Genomic DNA, 22,125 nt, shown 5'->3' with positions numbered 1-22,125 from the left:
AGGTAATGTTGCTTTAAGAAGTTGTGTGAGTTGTGTGTAAGCCCCATCCATCTTTTCGTTTCCTTTATTCTTTGGATTATGTGTTGGAAGTTTTCACTGTGAAAATTAACTTTATTCTAAGTTTTCCAGTTATTTTGAAGATTCTAAAGAAAGAGAAGAGCAAACATTGAGTTTTGTTTTGTCCTATTTTTTTCCCCAATATATATATATATATAGTTTCTTTCCTTGGAAATTAATTAGAGAAAAACCAGGATTCCACACTGGCCATGTGGAATCCAGATTAAGGTGTTGGAATTGTGAGTGTCTCTAATGAGTGATATGAGATGCCCTCATTTCAGAAAGAAATTGGCATTTGGGGATATTGGTTATTAGTGTATATTTAAATTAGGGATTTGAAATCGGGATTTTGAGTAATTGAAACATTAGGATGCAATCTTAAAAGTTGTTTTACTGACAAGAATGTTTATTTTCCAGAAGCTTCAAAGATTTTGCGCAAGATTTTGACCTGCTGATATTGAGTTTTGGTGTTTCTTCCAAAAATTGTTTTGACATAATCATATTTTCTTTGCAGATGTTCTAAACGCTTTTCACTGTGCCTCAGTACACATGACAATAAACTCCTAAACTAATTACACTGGAGAACAGCAAATAGTGTCAAGTGTGGACAGCAAATGATCCCAAGGGACCATTTGTGCCAAGACAACATGGGGTGGGTGGGGGGGGGGGGGGGGGGGAGGCTGTAGGGCAAAGCATTACATGATACTGGGAATAGTGAGGACCACGGACGAACTGCTAATGAAAATGAAACCACAGATATTACTTTAAACATTTTTGTGATGGATTTTCTAGGATAGTCGATGGAATCAGGAAGACAAGATGTGGCATGACCAAGGCACACTGCTGGCAGAAATAGCTTTAAAACTACCAGCTAGAATGAGTGCTCAGAATGCTGAGCTAGCAGCAGTACCCTCTATGGTCAGCCCCCCTGACAAGTTTCTCCAACAGTCAACATATACTCAGACAGCATGTATGTATGTAACAGCCTAACTGATTTTTTTTGCCACTGTGGGAAGCGAGGGGTTTTGTGTCAGCGGACGGTAAATCTTTACCATCTGCCTCCCTTCTCAAATATATCATTCAGGAAGCCAAGGATGAGAATATGGTATAATTAAAGTAAAAGCACGCCATAAATGTTCCCCTGCAGGGAACGTACGAGCAGATGAATTGGCAAAGTTAGGTGCCCAAGAAGGAGAGGTATAGCAATCAACAATAGGTGAACCATGAGATGCAGTCACAATCAATCAAAATAAGATTGTAGATCTGATACAGGCTCAAATCACAGACAATGAACTAAAACAAATCCGAGACGGAATTTACCCAGTTTCATATGACAACTAAGATACAAGTGGAGGACAGACTTGTCCTTAAAAATGGACGGTATGTGGTACCCACCCAAGATCGTAATTAAATAATTATTTGATAATGCCATAATGTTCAGGGACACCAAGGAGTTGAAGCAAGCACTGGGTGAATTAAAATCTTGAGATGGTGGCCAAGTATGGATAATGACATAAAACATTATTTCGCCTGGGCAGCTTGCAGCCCAGCGGTATGAACATTGACTTCTCCAACTTTAGATAGTTCCTCTGTCCCTCTCTTCCACTCCCCTTCCCAGATCTCCCAGTCTTCCTGTCTCCACCTATATCCTTCCTTTGTCCCGCCCCCCTGACATCAGCCTGAAGAAGGGTCTCGACCCAAAACATCACCCATTCCTTCTCTCCTGAGATGCTGCCTGACCTGCTGAGTTACTCCAGCATTTTGTGAATAAATACCTTCGATTTGTACCAGCATCTGCAGTTATTTTCTTATAAAACATTATGGGGATAACTGTTTGGTGTGTGCCCAAAATAACCCAGATCACATCACTGTGCTAACGAATGCTAATTTACCAGACCTGTGATTGGTCCCTGGACAAACTTACAGGTAGATTACACTGGCCCTCTGCCACCATGCAAGATGGGATGTAAGTATATCTTGGTAATCATTGACACATTTACCAAATGTGCTTAAGTTTTTCCTATCAGGAATGACACAGCTAAGACCACGGGTGATATACTTGTTCGGCAGATATTTACCAAATGTAGACTTCCACGCAGCATTGAGTCAGACCAAGGCACCCATTTTACTGCCCAGGTCATGCAGAATGTAATGTCCTTATTGGGAATAAACCAGAAGCTCCACCTAGCATACCATCTGCAGCCAAGTGGTATAATTGAAGGAATGAATAGAATCCTGAAACCATGATTCAGAAAACTGACCAACAGAACGATTCCATGAGAAATGGATGGTATCATGTCAATCAATTAAAATCATTCAGTGAACAAAGTAACCACCAGTGCCACATCCTGGTGGATGCATGTGAGACATTGTCTCCGGCTCCCATCCATCGCAAGCAAAAAAATAAAGTCAGGACATATTAAAATACTGGCTTATTAACTTGTAGCAAGAACTGTAAATAAGAGCAGATATTATTTGTGTTTTGCAGATAATTGATGTTCTGCAAAGTGAAATAGTTGATTGCGGTGATAACAGAGGGGATACCGATCAGTGTTGGAACAGCTCAAGATGTTGGACTTATATATAACCTTACTGAGGCGTTGTGTCTCAGAAATTGGATCATGCGAGCATATTCTGGTAAAATACACGAGAACAAGTGGTCAAAGTTCTGGAAAGCCTTGTAAAAACAATGAATCAGATCATAAAGGAAAAGACCAAAGATAAGTCGAGCTCCCACAAAACAGGACCCTGTGTTGTATCTATGGGAATTAGATGTGAGAACAACTGATAGAAATCTTGAGTGGGCCAGCCAAGGAAGCTTTCCCTCTTGTATTAGTGATGAACAATTGAGGAATTTAACCAACAGAGAAATACATCCAAGGATTCCAGGGAGTCAATTCCACCGATTACGTAAAGTCTAGTTCAAGGAAGGTTGTGGGGGAGCTGTTCGTAAAGCTTTGGGAATGATACTGGGACTTCTAATAATCCCTCAGGATAAACGTGGGCTGGAAGTTTACCATGTAGAAAATATAGGCATTATTAGGGAAGGGATATGGCTAGGACATTAAGATGTTCTGCCTTATGTCATAGAAAAGACAGAAGGATTGGTAGCTACAGCCCTGACTAAATGCCAACATACTGACAGGATTGTTGTCTGTCCATGCCCTATATATGCCAATGAACAAGCTCTATGTGGATTTGAGGCGAAGGCAGGTTTAAATTGTGTAATGGAAGCTCGGGCATTGAGGGTCGACATCGCCAAGGTTGCATACAGAGGGAAAGGGAAATACTGTATAACCACTTCTTTAAAGGAATATCAGTATGGTGTTTAGACATGTCCTATTACCAATACGACCGTCTGTATTAACCCACAAATACCCACCAGAATTGGTAAAATTGAGTTGATTGATATACATAAACGTAATGAAATCACGATGGAAGTAATTGAGGGAATAAAAGAAGATTTCGGCAAACACTTCCAAAAATATATTACTGAAGTTAGGCTCCTGCCTGATAATTTACAACGGTTTAAGAAACAGCTAATTAATGCCCACAGTACATTCATTAAGTTCATCCAGCACACTGGAGATATTGAGATATTTAAAAAAAATTAAAGAAACCAGCTGGTGGGATGATATTTGTAACTGGGGCGCAAATGTACAAATTCACCCGTGGGTAAGGATTGCCTCCCACATTGCTATCATTGTGATGGTTTTAATATACCAAGTGTATGTATTGATGATGTTTAAACGTTGGAAAGTGGGAATAGAGAGAAAGCTAAACATGGAACGGTACCTGCGGAAACGTAATCAAAGATCAGAAAGGAAAGATGTTAGAGAACAAGTAAGAACTGACAAATTATCGAGGCAACAAGCAGGGTCAAACGTATAGATAAGATAAAGATGAGGGAAATAATGCTTTTAGAGAGAATCGTAATGATCTTAATTACTATTTGCACGGCTATGCTTTGTAGAAAATTGTAACGTGGCAAAGACTCGGATATTTACATTTATGAGATGAAATGGCCAAGGTTCAGTGTGATCCAATTCGCAAAGCGCTCAATGGATCAAAGGGGGGATATATAGCCTGGGACTGGATGTCAAGTATCCCGACAGGTTTTGGGAGGATGCTACCAGCTAGAAACAGACAGTGCGAAATGCTGGAGCCAGGAGAACAAAGAAGTGCAGTGTAAACGGTCACATCATTGACATCTGGTGGGAGCAGAGCTGAAGGTACCTTCACAGCTGGGCAGTTCGGCCTTGGGAAGATAAGGTGCCTGGAACGGACATATTGCAAAATAACTCTATAATGAGGAGGTATGAACAAGCAACATAAATAAGAACTCCCTAGCCTGATAAGGAATGAAGATGTGTTTTGTTTATTCAGCCCTTGGAGGAGTGACATCTTGAAATGATTGACTGTAAAGCCATGAGAGCCTTGGGTTAGAACAAAGGCTTCCTTTCGAAGAGGGAAGGAAAATTTGTATAAAAGGGCGGTCCGTGTCATCGGCAGCGACAACCCGGGAACAACCATCGCAAGAAGAAGGGACCTGAGTTCGAAGCTCAGAGAAGACTACCCCCTACCAACAGAGTGAATCTGGCCAATTCATTCATACGGGTAATATCTGACTCCAAGTCATGAGTTTTGTGATTTAGTTTAAGAAGTGATAAGTTGAAATAGTAAAGTAAATGAGAAGTTATTAGAAGTCAATTGTTTGAATGCATGTTTAAAGTTACTTGAGTGTTAGTAAAGATTAAGCTGTACTAAACTAGACTAAACCTTGGTTTAGAGTCTTTTGTTTGAGACGTCAGTTGATACCCTACAGAGGTAATAGGGTCAACACTTAGCACTTTAACACCCCATCCCATTCCCAATCTGACCTTTCTTTCTGTCTCCTCCATTGTTAGAGTGAGGCCCAGCACAAATTGTAGGGACAGCACCTGTTCGCTAGGGTAGCTTACACCCCAGTGGTATGAAGATTGACTTCTCTAACTTCAAATAGCTCTTGCTTTCCCTCTCTCTCCATCCCCTCACCCTTGCCATTCTCCCACCAGTCTTACTGTCTCCGACTACGTTCTATCTGTCTCTGTTCACTCCCCTGACATTAGTCTGAAGGGTCTCAAAACGTCACCCATTCCTTCTCTCCAGAGATGCTGCCTGTCCCGCTGAGTTACTCCAGCTTTTTGTGTCTACCAGCCCAACAAATCTTTCCTTCAGGCTAAAATACTCTAGCCTTGGTAACATTTTTTAATCATCTCTGTACAAATGCAGGCAGGTGGGATAGTAGTGTAGATGGGACACGTTGGCCGGTGTGGGCAAGTTGGGCCGAAGAACCACCTTTCCACGCTGTAAGACTCTACCATGCTATTCAATTTTCTTTGTAATGTGATATCAAGTATTATATGTTTGAAATAATATTGTTTTCACTTCCCCAGTTCAGACGAAGCATTAACTTTCATTTCAGACTTTCGGTGGACGTTGACCTGTTCGAGGTTTCGAGTGTGTATATTTTCATGCTAATCGTCTTCTTTTGTCGTTACATGTAGAACACAGGATTTGAATGATCTCTTTCAAAAAATAAGATTGTCCAAAAAAAAAAAAACTTTCTTACAATATGTATTTGAGGAACGATTGGGCTGCAGAGTAGCACAATATGTATTTGAGGAACGATTAGGCTGCAGAGTAGCACAATATGTATTTGAGGAACGAATAGGCTGCATAGTAACTTCCACTTTCAGACCTCTCTGTGCGGGCCAAGACTTCAACTCCCAGCATCCTTCGCCCATGTTTGCACCGAAGCCCCGGATGTCGGTGACATGTTTACATCAGGAAGGGAGCAGCGGAAAACGGGTAAGTGGTTGAACCAAACATGGAGATACAGTTTGCTCAGTACACATATCAGCCGCTTTGCGAGTAGGGGGCATAGAGTGTCTCTCACTGGCCGACAGGTACAAACATTTATTTGGAAAGAGAAGGTGGGAATGGTTGTTATTGGAAGATGCCTCAAGCATTCGGCTCACCCCCCCCTCACCTCTCCCCCTCTCTCCACTCACCTCTCCCCTCCCATCTCCTCTCTCCTCTCCCCCCTCACCTCCCCTCCCCCCTCACCTTCCCTCTCATCTCACCCCTCTCCTCTCCCCTCACCCCCCCTCCCCCCCTCACCTAACCTCCCCCTCACCTCCCTCCCTCCTCCTCCTCCCCTCACCTCCCCCTCTCCCCTCACCTCTTCCCCCCTCTCCCCTCCCCTCTTCCCCCCTCTCCCCTCCCCTCCCCTCCCTCCTCCCCTCACCTCCCCTCACCTCTCACTTCCCCTCCCCTCTCCCCTCTCCCCTTACCCCTCCCTCCCTCACCCCCGGGTGAACAGAGAGGTGGCCCATAGCATAGCCGGGTGCTGGCGGCAGGCAGAGTGGGAGAGTTTGGAACACCGCTTTCCATCATTTCTGGAACGCATTCAGTTGTCGCCGGGTTCCAATTCTGGACTGTGTTGCAACGCCTGGATTGTTCCACTTGTGCGGATTGTGCGAACGTTCCATTCTGGAGCGTTGCGAACAATCGCGACGACGTTCCAATTCTAGAACGGCGCCTGTCCAGAGGCAGGCAGGCCGGGGGTCTCAGCGCCCTTTGATCTCCCTCGCCTCCGCCTCCACCTTCAGAGACGTCAGGCCGTGCACCGGCCGTGCGTGGTCACGGCCGCGCAATATGCTGCATCGTCTGGACTAGAAGTCGATTAGGATGAAATCTCCCCATTCACTTTTGAAAAGACACATCAATTTCAAGGACCAATCCACCACTTACCCCCCTCTCTCTCTCTCTCTCTCTCTCTCTCTCTATATATATATATCACTCACTCTCACTCACTCTCACTCACTCACTCTCACTCACTCACTCTCACTCACTCACTCTCACTCACTCACTCTCACTCTCTCTCACTCTCACTCACTCTCACTCACTCTCACTCACTCTCACTCACTCTCACTCTCACTCACTCTCACTCACTCTCACTCACTCTCACTCACTCTCACTCTCACTCACTCTCACTCACTCTCACTCACTCTCACTCACTCTCACTCACTCTCACTCTCACTCACTCTCACTCTCACTCACTCACTCACTCTCACTCACTCACTCTCACTCTCACTCACTCACTCACTCACTCACTCACTCACTCACTCACTCACTCACTCACTCACTCACTCACTCACTCTCACTCACTCTCTCACACTCTCACACACTCACACTCTCTCACACTCTCTCACACTCTCTCAGCCTCAAAGTGAAAATCACGCGTGAATACAATTTATAAACATCTTCAAGGATGCAGTTGTACCTGTCACTTTAACGTGAGAAACAGTTTTGCTTCTCATTTGCACGCAATCGAGAGTCTGTCTCAGGACGTTCCTGATCCCTGGGTTTAATATGCTACTGGAGAATAACTTAATGCATAATTTCCACATAGCGATGACAAACGGTAGTAATTAAAAAAATTAGCCTTTATTGTTATTTTCCCCATTCCTTATTAACTTTTATTGCTTTAAACATTCTTGTAAATTGACATCAGTCTAAAGGCATTTGGTATTTTATTGCAATGTAAATTTGCAAAGTTACACCCCTCCCACGAGTTCAGAATTGATAGGGTTGCTGGCAGCTGCATGCTTCCAGCGTTAGAACACGTGTTCAGTGTTTCCTGGTTTCTATTAAGCCCATCGTTTTTTTGTTTTGTTTCATTTATAAAATTTAATGGTCCAAGATTTTTCCCATTGGAATATTGCTGCAGTAAATTAACGTTAACCTTTTCTTTGTGGACTTAATTAATTGTGGACAAATCTCCTGCTTTATCGGTGGTAGATATTACTTTGCTTTTGTGCATGGTGAAATGGAATCTATTAGTGGGATTTGAATGTTTTACAATTATGTTTCTGTCATCCATCTGTTTAACTTGTCCAAGTCCCCTTGAATACAATCTAATTTCAGATCATGATGGGCTTCAAACTGAATTAATTTGTCAAAATAGAAATGACACACTGAAACACGAGAAAGATTATGGAACGAATCTAGAAATTGCTAAATTACGATAAATAGTGCCAGAGAAGCCTAGAAAAGGATACAAGTAAAACTATTGGACTTACTACTAAAATGTTCTTCTAGTACGATATGTTTTTAAGTTCAGTGTGGGAAGAAGTAAGAATTCTCAATGGCAACTTTTTAGGGCCTTCGTTAGGTTGTATTTGGAATATTGTGTGCAGTTCTGGTTGCCCCATGAGAGGAAGGGTGCTTTCCCATGCTTTGGAAAGGGTGCATAGGAGGTTTACCAGTATGGTGACTGGATCAGTGGGTATTAGCTCCGGGGAGTGGTTGGACAGGATGTAGATTGTTTTCCCTGGAATGTTGGTTGTAGGGAGATCTGATAGAAGAATGTGAAATTATGAGAGGCATAAATAGAGTTGACAATTGGTATCTTTTTCCCATGATGGAAAGATCAAATACCAGCGGGCTTAGCTTTACGCTGATGGGGGCAGAGTTTAAACGAGATGTGCAAGGCAAGTTTTTTTAATCCCCAGTAATAAGCGAGTTTGGTATTTCGACTGAGCATGCGCAGGTCATAGATTGCAGGGGCATAACATTCTCGCCGGCTGATCTGCATGTAAACAAACCTTCGTTTCATCCATATTTTCCAGTTTTGCTTCATAGAACTTTTGAGGAAAATACTGCTTTCAAAACTGTTAATTAGGCGTATATATATATATGGTTAATTTGTACAAAACTATGATAATTTTGTAGGTTTTATTGTTTTATGCTTCAGTGAGTGAGCAAGATAGTGACTGAATAACAAGCATTTTTTTATTGTTCTTTGTTTTGGAGCGGGGGTGGAGAATGAAATGTATGAGTTCTATAACAATCAAGAAACTTCTGAATAAGTCACGGTTCTTCTCTGAGGCTAGAATATTTGTCGTGGTTAAAGTCTGATACAAGTTAAGGACAGCGTTTTCTATTTCAACCTGTTTCAGTGCTGCACCTAAAGGTGTTCTCTTACCCGATCGCAGATATGGTCGCTGCTTTTTGTCTGAAATATTGAAATGAACTAAAGTCAAACTACTTGTCAACCCCGAGAATCCGCAGCAAAGATGTAGTGAAGAGGAAAACCTACCGTGGGAACTGTGCATCGGGCCAACAGTTTGAGTTGTGAATGTGCAGATGTGACCATTGCGTCAGAGAGTGTGTTAAAAGGGCGGGCGGCTCAGACTGATGTTACTGAGGTTGTGGGTCCGGACACTTTGCCGCATTTCCTTGCCCCTCCGGCGAAAAATGAAAACATATCCACGTCACGGGATCACCCCTCTCCCCAACTTAATTCTGAAGTGCGAATTAACGGCATAATGTTCGTAGTTTTCAACTAGACAAAGTGGACCTGTTGGGCCCAAACCTCTCCAGCATTGGTGCAGCACCTTGTCCTCCCCCCCCTCTCCTCAACCCCCCACTCCACCCTCCCCCTCCCCTCCTTTTAAACTTTAAAATGTGAATAACTTTAAAAATATAACACCGCTTTCAATAAAACTACTTGCATTATCACTAAAGTGACAATGGTGAGTAAGGTGGGCCTAAAATTGTCGCGCTATCGTGTACCGTTTTGGCTGAAGTTCAGTCACAAACAAGATAACAAACGAGAGTTTTAGTATATAGATATTTCAGACAAACAGCAGCGAGCATATCTGCGATCGGGTAAGAGAACACCTTCGGTGCAGCACTGAAACGGGTTGAAATAGAAAACGCTGTCCTTAACTTGCATCAAACTTTAACCACGACAAATATTCTAGCCTCAGAGATGAACCGTCACTCATTCAGAAGTCTCTTGATAGTTATTGAAATCATACATTTCATTTCATTCTCCAACCCCCCCTCCAAAACAATAAAAAATGCTTGTTATTCAGTCACTATCTTGCTCACACTGAAGCGTAAAGCAATAAAACCAACAAAATCATTGTAGTTTTGTACAAATTAACCATATATACACTTAATTAACAGTGTTGAAAGCGGTAATTTCTTACCTCTACGAAGCAAAACTGGAAAATACGGTGGAAACGAAGGTTTGTTTACACGCAGCAGATCAGCCGGCAAGAATGTTATGCCCCTGCGACCTACGACCTGTGCATGCTCAGTCGAAATACCGAAGTCCAGCCAGCACTTGTAGTCAGGATTGAACCTGGGTCTCTGACGTTGTAAAGCAGCAACTTTCCCGCTGTGTCACTGTGCTGCCCCAACTCTGGTAGCAAAATAAGAAATTCTAAGATCTTTTCTATTCACCCTGCCTGGGCCTCATTATTTTAAACACTTGAATAAAATCTTGATCTCCTTCGTTGCAAAATAAACAACCCAAGTAAAAAGGGAGATTCCTGACAATGGACCTTTCATAGCCTTGGCAACATTCTGAAAGTCTCTGCATTTTCTCTGGTATTATGTCTTTCCTACAGAATGGTAACCAATTTTGTACATGGTGCATGTGCAGGAAGGAACTGCAGATGCTGGTTTAGACCGAAGATAGATACAAAATGCTGGAGTAACTCAGCAGGACAGGCAGCTTCTCTGGAGAGAAGGAATGGGTGACGTTTCGGGTCATATATGTAAATATCCCATATGCCAACCTATCTACCATTTCTACAGTCCTGTCTGAAGAAGGGTCCCGACCCGAAATGTCACCCATCCAGGTCCTCCAGAGATGCTGCTTGATCTGCTGAGTCACTCCAATGTTTAGTGTCCTTGTTTCTATGGTCCTGCTATCTTTTGGAATCTATGGAGTTGCAAATCATGAACCTTCTGCTTCTTAATATCTTGTTTAATGTTGGATTCTTCACCTTTTGCCCTCTGCAAATGCTTTACTTCACCTTACCACTGAACCGATTCTTTGATTATATTTGATAAGGGTCTCGACCCGAAACGTCACCCATTCCTTCTCTCCTGAGATGCTGCCTGACCTGCTGAGTTACTCCAGCATTTTGTGATACCTTTGATTATATTAGTGCAACTTTCTTTTTCGTCCTCTTGTATCCTCCGACACGCTGAAAATATAGTGAAAATTGATTCATTTATAAGTTAGACAGGGTAAAATTCAAGTTTAAAATTTCTTGATGCTGCTATGTGTCAAACTTCAATATTTAGAAACAAATCTAATTTTGTTGTCATTTCAGCATTTTTAATTTCAGAATATTTTTCACTTTTTTAACTATATAGCTCTACAACATTGAAACAGATCATTCCATTCAGCCGTGGTTTTGCTAAACATTATTCTTGCAGCACTGTTTATTAGTCCCATTTCTCCATTTGTTTTATATATCTACCTATTCTTTCACCTAAGGGTTTCACCTACAGGTTTCAAACCCTTCCTCTTGGTAAGCATGTTCTACTTCATCAAATTTGTTTATAGTTATATCTCTATCTCTCTCACTTTGCCATAATTTAAATGCTGAACGTTTCCTTTAAGTGACCAAGTCTTTCCACTCCCATCAAAACAAACTGTATTAAATTTTGTTCTAACCTTCAGTGCTCCAATATAAATAGCAGCTGTATCTCATGTGTCTCCTCATGACTGTCGTTTCCTATTCTTAACCAATGTTTAGTAGAAGTTTCATTACATTTTCACTCCTATATTCTACGACCAATTTATTAGACTCAAAATGCTCTTGGCATTTTTATGGCTTTCTTTATAGTCATCCAGACTTTTGGGCAATTATGTGTTTGAACTTAGATTTCTCTGTTCATTCAGTTACTGAAAAGATTAACAGTTTACGTCCACTCATAATTTAATATCTGGATTCAGATGGTTTATTTCAAACATAAGCTCTGCTCTTGTGACACCTTATTTCATCAGCTGCATATGACTAAAGTACAGCCTTGATTGGCTATAATTCTATGTGTGGTAGAAATTCTTATTGTGTTATTTCCACAAGAAACATACAGAGGTTCAGATTTGAAAGGAGATGATCATTAAAAAACAAAATACATGTAAATTTGAGAGCAATATTATCACGAGTCGCATAGGACTGGATTGTCCAAGCCAAGGTCTTGTCTACTATTTGTGGTTACAGTGTGTGCCTCTTAGTGACGAACAGCACAAGGAGGTGACGTGACTAACCATTGTTTATGCTGAACCCGTTGGACTAAATATCGAGTTACTCACTCTTTCTTCCTGTCTGTACACAACTGGCCATTTCTACCTATCTGTGTTTGTGCTCTGTTTTTCACTATTTGTATAGTCGGGCATGCTGGCCACAGCCCACAACTGTACTCTTACAACACATTACACAGATCAAGAACCATGATCTGATTTTAACTGCTTCATTTACTCCTTTGGACTTGCCCTGTTAGAAATATTCTATTTGTTCTATGTTATTCCATTTGTTTTATGTATCCCTCTCCCACCTTCTCTACTACTGGAAACTAGTGTGTTTTCTCTCTTGGTTTGGATGAAGGGTCCTGAACTCGAAATGTCAGCTATTTCTCTTTTCCTGCTAAATATTTTCAATATAGTTTGTGTTTATTTCAGATTTCAAGTGTCGTTAACTTTTTTGATTGATCAATATTAATAGAAGCCCATGTTTACACTTGAATGCCAAACCCCCATGAAATGTGGCATGATTGCTCTGAGAGAGGTGAGGTCCCAAAAAGTGCAGAAGATACCTCATAGAGACGGACACATCCCTGAGTATTGATTAAGGGGAAAATCGCATTAGCATGATCCTAGTTGAAAATCTCAGCCAAGATATATTGGATAGGTTGTTTAGAGTGGAGAATGATTTTGTGGGAAATATTACCTCAACCAAATTTTGCTGCTTAACATGGCTGATGTTCTGGCGACAATATGGTATTCTAGTTACTGACATATACCTGTTAGCTATTATTTCCTCCCCTTCCCCAACAATTCTTCAGAGTTGAACTGCACACAGGCTAACATCTTCAGTCTGAAGAAGGGTCTCGACTCGAAACGTCACCCATTCCTTCTCCAGAGATGCTGCCTGAACCGCTGAGTTACTCCAGTATTTTGTGTCTCCGATTTAAACCAGCATCTGCAGTTCCTTCCTACATAGGCCAACAAGACAGTTTGAGATACAAGCTTTACGTCAACAATTTTAAATATAGATAGATTGCAATCGCTGCATTTTCAGTGGAATTTTGATTTGATTAACTTTATCATCTACAAGATTCAATAACGCAGTTCAGAAATAAACACGTAAATGGAATTTCTCCTTGGAAAACATTGAACTGCCTTCTTTACTGTGCAGATTTTTATTACAAGTTTTGTATACGTTAAAAAAATAATAGGTGAGCTGATTAATGTTATCTCACACACAATGAAACATTAGCTCACCAGATATGATATTATAACATACTTTGCTATCCATTTGACTCCAACCCTTTTTCCTGGTTGTGAATAGAGACTTCCCAATACAAAGTAGGAGACAGTTTTCAAATGTTGAGGTAGGTTAATGGTTACTCAATTTTCATAATATTTAGAGAAAGAGCATTACTAACTTATCATGATGTGGAAGAAGGACCTTTGGTTTTTCATCCATATTAGTCTTTAGACTTTAGAGATAGAGAGCGAAAACAGGCCATTCAGCCCACGAAGTCCGCGCCGACCAGCGACCACCCATACTCTAGCACTATCCTACACACTAGGGCCAATTTACAATTTTACCAAAGCCAATTAATCTACAAAACTGTTGGTCTTTGGAGTGTGGGAGGAAACTGGAGCACCTGGAGAAATTCCACGCAGTCACAGGGAGAACACACTGTACAAACTCCGTATAGACAGCACGGTAGTCAGTATCGAACCCGGGTCTCTGACGTTGTTAGGCACTGCCACTGTGCCGCTCCCCTGTGGTCTATACTGGTTCCCAGCAGAATAATACCATCAGCCCCATTCCACATCCTGTTTCGTTCTCACATGTCCATGAGCTTCCTTTTGATTTATTGTTATTTATTTATCGCATTTGCAGTATAGGGGGCTGTTTTGGGCCTCATGCGAAGGACGCGATGGTGTTGGAGGAGGTTTACAGGAATGATTCCAGGAATGATTGGGTTAATATATGATGAGCTTTTGATGGCACTGGGCCTGTACTCGCTGGAGTTTAGAAAAATGAGGGGGGATCTCATTGAAACTCATTGAAACTTACCGAATAGTGAATGGCCTGGATAGAGTGGATGTGGAGAGGATGTTTCCACTAGTGGGCGAGTCTAAGACCAGAGGTCATAGCTTCAGAATAAAAGGATGTAGCTTTAAAAAGGAGATAAAGATGAATTTCTTTAGTCAGAAGATGGCAAATCTTGAAATTCATTGCCATAGGAATCTGTGGAGGCCAAGGCAATGGGTATCTTTAAAGTGGAGATTAACAGATTCTTGATTAGTACGGGTGTCGGGGGTTATGGGAGAAGGCAGGAAAATGGGGTTACAAGGGAAAGATAGAACAGCCATGATTGAATGGTGGAGTAGACTTGATGGACCGAATGGCCTAATTCTGCTCCAGTAACATGAACTGTTGAATCTAGGCACCAGGGTAATGTAGAGTACTAATTAACCCTGCAGCATTTGGGATTTGGGAGGAAACCAGAGCACCCAAAGCACCAACAGTATCTTGTCAACTGTCAAAACCCATTGAATACCTTTTTAAAGTTAAATTGGTTTCATTCTCTGCTTCCTTAAAAATACAGTGAATTTACTATTTTTCCTTATTGTCACATGTACTGACGTACAGTGAAAAGCTTTGTTTTACATGCTTTTCGTTTAGGTTGGATAATAATATACATCAATACAGCTGTCAAAATCGTACAATAGATGGAGCAAATGGGAAGTTACAGAGTGCAGAATGTAGTTCTCAGCATTGTGCATTATTCCACAGACAAAGTACAATGTCTGCAATGGGGGAGATCTGAATTGGACAGCACTCTAGCTGAGGACTGTTCAGAAGCCTAATAACAGAGAGGAAGAATATTGTTTTTAATGCATATTATTAGCGGGATTTGAACAATCAAAGAATTGCTTGCAAAATGCCTATTAAGTTCGTTTATAGAGTCATATAGTGTGGAAACAGGCACTTCGGCCTAACTTGCCCACACCGACCAACATGTTCCATCTACACAAGTCCCACCTGCCTGCATTTGGCCCATATCCCTCTAAACCTGTCCAATCCATGTACCTGTCTGAATGATTCTTAAATGCTGCGCTAGTACTTGCCTCAACTACCTCCCCTGGCAGCTCATCCCATACACCAACCATCCTCGGTTCCCTCAGGTTCCCATTAAATCTTTTCCCCCCTCACCTTATACCTATATCCTCTGGTTCTTGATTCCCTTACTCTGGGCAAGAGATTCTGTATGTCAACCCGATCTATTCCTCTCATGATTTTGTCCACCTCTACAAGACCACCCTTCATCTTCCTGCACTCCAAGGAATAGAATCCTAGCCTGTGTAACCTCCCCCTATAGCTCAGGTCCTCGAGTCCTGGCAACATCCTCATAAATCTTCTCTGCATCTTTTCCAACTTGACAACATCTTTCCTATAACATGATGGCCAGAACTGAACATAATACTCTAAATGCGGCCTCACCAACATCTTATATAACTGCAACATGACCTCCCAACTTCGATACTCAATAATCTGACTGATGAAGGCCAATGTGCCAAAAGCCTTTTTGACCACCCTATCTACCTGTGGTGCCACTTTCAATGAACTATGTACCTGCACTCTGAGATCTCTCTGCTCTACAACACTCCCCAGAGTCCTCCCATTCACTGTGTAGGTCCTGCCCATGTTGGTCTTCCCAAAATGCAACACCACATATTTCTCAGCAGTAAACTCCATCAACCATCCTCAGCCCATCTTCCGAACCAATCAAGATCCTGCTGCTATCTTTCACAACCGTTTTTTCAGTCTGAAGAAGGGTCGTGACCCGAACGTCACCCATTCCCTCTCTCCTAGATGCTGCCTGACCTGCTGAGTTACTCCAGCATTTTGTGATACATTTGACAACCGTTTGATTGGTTTCCATTTAAGTACAATCTATTTGCATTTTCTTAAAATATTTTGAAAAGATTAAATCAAAGGTTAAGCTTCATATTATTTTAATTTTAGAACATTAAATTATTAGGCCCCAAAATCCTTGAATCAGCTTTAACCGTTTTCAAATGACAAAATATTACATTGACAAGAACTAATTGTGGCTGTTAAATATTGAGTTCCACATAAAATGATTAAAAATGCTTTCAGGCATACACTTTCAGGCATATTTTACAAAGGATAATCCTTAAACTGTATTGGAAGACTGATTTTGTCTTTTTTTTAATGAAACAGTTATAATGTCAGTGAAACAAGAAGCAATATCTCCATAACCAAGAAGCTCTTATGTTCAGCTGTGTCCCCTGATAAAATATGATCCATGTTAAATGTGATCATATTGACCATTATGTTTTATATCTTATAATAAATTCTAGTTTACCAAACACTAATTATGTGTGTGTAGATTATTTGTAGCTACCTCATATTTTGTGTAGTTTGGTAAATAAAAATTAAAGTGTTAATTTAATATCCTGCATATTTATTTTTTCTCTTTGTCTTTTGACGATTTGAATTTTTATGATGTGAATGGAATAGAAAACAGGTTAAACGGTTGTCAAAGATAGCAGCAGGATCGATTGGTTACGCAGATGGGCTGAGGAATGGGCTGAGCATTGTTCCAGATTTGTTTTATTCTGTGTGCTCTTTGAAGCTTACATTATTCATAATTGTGTTATTAACATCTTCAACATTCATAATTGTGTTTTTAACATCTTCGTTATTTCGAAGAACAATTCTTAATTTAACCCTTGAAAACCTTTGAATTAGTGCAATCTTTGCATTTCACACAGTTCCTTGAAACCTGCAACGTATTTCAGTCTAGAAAAAAAACCTGCAGATGCTGGTTTAAATCGAAGGCAGACACAAAATGCTGGAGTAACTCAGCGGGTCAGGCAGCATCTCTGGAGAGAAGGTACTGAAGAAGGGTCTAGACCCGAAACATCACCCATTCCTTCTCTCCAGAGATGCCTGACCCGCTGAGTTACTCCAACATTTTGTGTCTACCAATGTATTTCTGTCTTCTGTGTACTCTAAATAAGACATGCTTATTTATGTACTGACATGTCTTGAGCTTTTAAATTGGGCATAGTTGCAGTTATTATTGATGGTAATCCATGTGACCTTTGTACAGCGTGACAAGGATTAAGTAATTACTAAAACAGATGTTCAGAATATTCTGGATTTGGGGAGAAGGAAAAGCAAACATTGCTTATGTACTATTTCCTTCTTGAACTTGTTTAGTTTATGATTATTAATGAAGAACTACTTGTGGAATTAACTCAACCTAAACTGACTTTGCACTACCAGTCTCAGTTCTACATAGACACCTATTCCAGATGAAAGTTCCCATGCAGAACAGAAAACTCTGGGCATATCTCTCACTTTTCCCATTCTGTTCATTGTTTACCTGAGATATCTCCTACTTTTATATCTTGTGGACCTAATTTAATTACTGCTTTTCACTCACTGTTATTGATCATTTGCTGACTTTTCGCACGATTGTCTTAAGTATGGATTAGAGTTAATATCAAATGATTTGCTTTGGATAGAGTGAACGTGGAGAGGATGTTTCCACTAGTGGGAGAATCTAGGACCAGATCTAGGATCTGTGGAATTCATTGCCACAGATGGCTGTGGAGGGCTATGGATATTTTAAAGGTGTAGATTGACAGATTTTTGATTAGTATGGGTTGCAGGGATTATGGGGAGAACACAGGAGAATTGGGTTGAGAGGGAATGATAGATCAGCCATGATTAATGGTGGAATAGACTTGATGGGTCGACTGGCCTAATTCTGCTCCTAGAACTTATGAACTTTTGTGTAGGAAGGAACTGCAAATGCTGGTTTAAACTAAAGACAGACACAAAAAGCTGGAGTAGCTCAGCGGGACAGGCAGCATCTCTGGAGAGAAGGAATGGGTGACGTTTTGGGTCGAGACCCTTCTTCTGACTATGAACTTTTGTGATAGACTCCCAGTTACATTGGTGAAACTGAACCAGATGATCATTCCTTAATACAATGCAGAATAACCCAAAAAAGGGAAACATTATCCAATTGGTTCATGCAATATTTTATGTGTTTTATTATATAAATGAGTGTGAGCAGCAACTGTTCCGATGATCTCACTTTAGAAAGCCAGGACAATTTGTTAATTGCAGACAGCGCTGAGCAGTTTGGAGAGCAGTGACAAGTCATACTTCTGAAGTATTTTTCAATTGTCCTATTTAGAAAAATTGCATGGGAATAAACTGGTTAGCGGCACAGTTGAAAATTCAGATATCTTGTAACATTCTGAGTGTTCTAGTTTAGTAATTCTATGTGTTTTGAAAATAAAGGACACATTTTAGTTTTGCCACGTATTGTAATAGCCATTTTTTGTGTGCTTAACTCATACAGGGGTATGCTGCATAAATCTGAATGAGGTAAGATACGTGTTGAGCATAAAGAAGACATCCACTGTGCTGGGGATACCCAAGTTAACCTCAATGTATCCCATGTTAACAGTTTTGAGCATGTTTTATTACATCTGCCTGCGGCGTAGAGCCCGATCTGGAACAAGAGGAGAAATAATGAATAGTCGGCGAGCTATCGAGTCAAGCAATCGCATCCTACCTCTCAGCGTTGAGCTGGTGCAGCATGTCAAAGAGGTGGTGGACTTTAGTTCTCAGTATGGGAATGAGAACAGCTTGTCCTACACAATGTGGAATTTGTCTGGACTGCCCAATGTCTACCCAAGTTCCGGGGATTTCACTCAGTCGGCTGTGTTTCGGACTTATGGAAGATGGTGGGAAAAGTGTCCGGGCTCCCCTCAGCCATTCAGGAGGATACCTCGTACTTTTCAGAGCCAAGACTATGTCGAGCTAATATTTGAAGAGGCTGTGTATCCAACAGCTATTGATGTGTTGGAGACGTATCATCCTGGAGCCATTGTCAGGATCCTGGCTTGCTCAGCAAAACCTTACTCGCAGACCCCTCCATCGGACGTTAGGTAAAGATAGCTTCAAGAATTTTGACAGCTGTTTAAACTTCTGTGTGCTTTAGTCATGTGTAACATTACTCCACGATACAATATTCACAGATTCAGTTTTGGAGAACCAGAAGTAGAATCCATCCATACGTTCCTTTTGAACATTCCTGCTGATGACTAGCACTCTTTGTTTCAAGAGACAAACTGAATGCTTGTTCACACCAAGAGTCGTAAATTATCATATTTTATAAGAAATTGGGCATTAGTTTTTAAATTGTAATCCTGCCTTTTCGTTCAAAATCCTCTCTTCCATTGATTCTATACGAACAGCTATTCTATACCCACTTATTTTAAATACCCATTTCTGTTTGTCCAACCCATTCATTTTCAGTGAATGTAATAGAACTAATTGTGCCCATGATCGGATTGTTTAATTAGATTGAATTAACTGAGATCATAATCATTGTGAAAATATATAAATTTACAATTATACAGTTGAGGGACGACAATTAGCTTTCCACTGAAGCTGCAGACTAACTATCAGAAGCAAAAAATGTTGAGTTTGTTTTGTTTGTTTGAGATATTAATATTGTAGATTTTTTATTATCAAATACAAGTTCTGATAACTTCTCATAAAGTTCTTGTTGCTGCCTATCTGACTATTGTACTGAATAGAATTCTTAAAATTAAGGTTCGCATGTTAAAGTAAGTAGAACTTGCACTTCATTTAACTTTATTGTGATGATAAGTAAATGTGTTTATTTTTGGAGATATGTTTCTACCTTGCCTTTCATTTTAGCATTATGCTGATGAAACACATTTTGTTTTCTGCAGCTTTGATTTTAAACATTCCTCCTGAGTGCAGATGAAGAGTAACTCTGAATATGATGCTTTGTAAACATAAAAACTATTAATTTTCCTGGCCTGGAACTTTTAGGAGCTTTTACTACGGGTTTTATCGTGCTCTGACCAAATCCAAAACAACTGTGGGGTTAATCTTGGGTGGCATTTGATGAGATTAGTAGCATATGATGTTGAATCAACAGTTCTGAATGCTGTTACAAAATTATACCAAAGATAGACACAAAATGCTGGAGTAACTCAGCGGGACAGGCAGCATCTTTGGAGAGAAGGAATGGGTGATGTTTCGGGTCAAGACCCTTCTTCAGACTACACTTCTCTCCAGTGATGCTGCCTGTCCTGCTGAGTTACTCCAGCATTTTGTGTCTATCTTCAGGTTAAACCAGCATCTGCTGTTCCTTCCCTATACAAAATTATACTGGTTCTCCATTATTGAATGTGGAACAGTGCAGACTAAGAACAGGCCCTTCAGCCCATCGGTGCTGAACATAAAGCCAAGACCATTACTTATTCACCTGCACACAGTCAGTAGTTTATTGTCGCATGTACCGAGGTGCAGTGAAAAGCTTTTGCTGTGTGCTAATCAATCAGTGGAAAGTCAATACATGATTACAATCGAGCCATCCACATGATAAAGGGAATATCGTGAATAACATTTAGTGCAAGATAAAGCCAGTAAAATCTGATCAAAGATAGTTTGAGAGTCTCCAATGAGGTGGATAGTAGTTCAGGGCTGCTCGCTAGTTGATATCCCTCCATTCACCAGATATCGCATACCTATCCAAAGTTTTTTAAATGCCATTAGTGTACCTGCTTTCACCATCACCCCCGGCAGCTCATTCCAGGCACGCACCACCCTCTGTGCAAAAAAAAACATTTCCTTGAAACTTTGTCCCTCTTATCTTAAAACTAATCCCTCTGCTATTTAATTTTTCCATCCTGGAAAAAAGATTTTGAGCCTCTACCCAATTTATACCTCTCATAATGTTATGTACTTTTATTGGGTTTGCTCGCAACATCCAGTTTTCCAGAGAAAAAAATCCAAGTCTGTCCAACCCCTCCCTGGAGCTAATCTTTTGGTAAAGATTGACACAAAATGCTGGAGTAACTCAGCGGGTCAGGCAGCATCTCTGAAGAAAAGGAATAGGTGAAGTTTTGGGTCAGAACCCTTCTTCAGACTGAAAGGTCATTGTTTGGTAAACCTCCTTGGCACCCTTTCCAAAGCCTCCACACCCTTCCTGCAATGGGGCGACCAAAACTGATCATCATATGTATCTAGACATCAGCATCTTTTCGATGGCAAACCTATCTCCCTGCTTTGTTTCCTGTGGTTCTGTATGTAATTATACTTTATTTTTTGTTTAAAAGAAAGGTAAGCTTTGCTTGCCACAGTACCAAAGAGATCATTGGAAGAACTGGTGACCATGTGACAACCAGATTCAAAAGCTGGACGATAAACGCAAAATGCTGGAGTAACTCAGCGGGACAGATGCTGCCTGCCCCGCTGAGTTACTCCATCATTTTGTGTCTTATCTCCGGTGTAAACCAGCATCTGCAGTTCCTTCCTTCAAAAGCTCATCAGGTTCGTAAAATCTTTTAGGGAAGGAAGACTTTCCATGCTCGAGCTGATGTTCGTGTGAGTCTACAACCATCGATGTTGTTGATTCTTAATTGTCCCTGAACTGAGGGGAAGGACAGTGAACATTGGTGATGCCAGCAGTCCAAATCCTGTCACTAAATAAAAGGAAACTGTTGGAGGCATTTTGCCAAATAATGCATGCATATGTAGATTTTGTTTATGAATATATATTTTTTAAATCTTTAAATTATCTTAGTTTTATACTGTCATCAGATATGTTATGTTCGAATATGATTTGATCATAACATGTAAAAAGATCAAAGAAATTACTGTATTGTTTGCAATGAAAATGCAAAACAAGCTAATTGCAAACCTTTAACTCATCTTCAACAAATGCTTATCACAGTTGAATGTACAGATAGGATTTTCCAGCTGCCAGCTGAATTAATGTTAGCCACCAGTGTTGAAGGGCAGGAGTGCAGTTATAATTCAATCTCTATTTTAGAATAACACATACTTGTAATATATCTCCTAGTTAAATGTTTGTCACGTTTAT

General features: G+C 40.7%; 1 protein-coding gene across 2 annotated transcripts in view; it reads left to right on the top strand.

Annotated features, from left to right (window-relative positions):
• The first annotated feature begins 5,871 nt into the window (after window positions 1–5,871).
• The window catches only part of fbxl4 (F-box and leucine-rich repeat protein 4), an 89,333-nt gene continuing 73,079 nt past the window's right edge, over window positions 5,872–22,125 (top strand). The window contains exons 1-2 of one of the 2 annotated variants that reach the window (XM_078399692.1): window positions 5,872–5,907; window positions 18,559–19,150. In XM_078399692.1, the coding sequence (XP_078255818.1) occupies window positions 5,874–5,907; window positions 18,559–19,150 (626 nt within the window). In that variant the 5' untranslated portion in view covers window positions 5,872–5,873. The other variant, XM_078399694.1, reaches the window with a different exon arrangement.

This window comes from Rhinoraja longicauda, chromosome 5 (assembly GCF_053455715.1).
Source record: "Rhinoraja longicauda isolate Sanriku21f chromosome 5, sRhiLon1.1, whole genome shotgun sequence".
Classification (NCBI taxonomy): domain Eukaryota; kingdom Metazoa; phylum Chordata; class Chondrichthyes; order Rajiformes; family Arhynchobatidae; genus Rhinoraja; species Rhinoraja longicauda.
The sequence above is the reverse complement of the archived record's forward strand: the minus strand, read 5'-3'. Positions and strand labels throughout refer to the sequence as shown.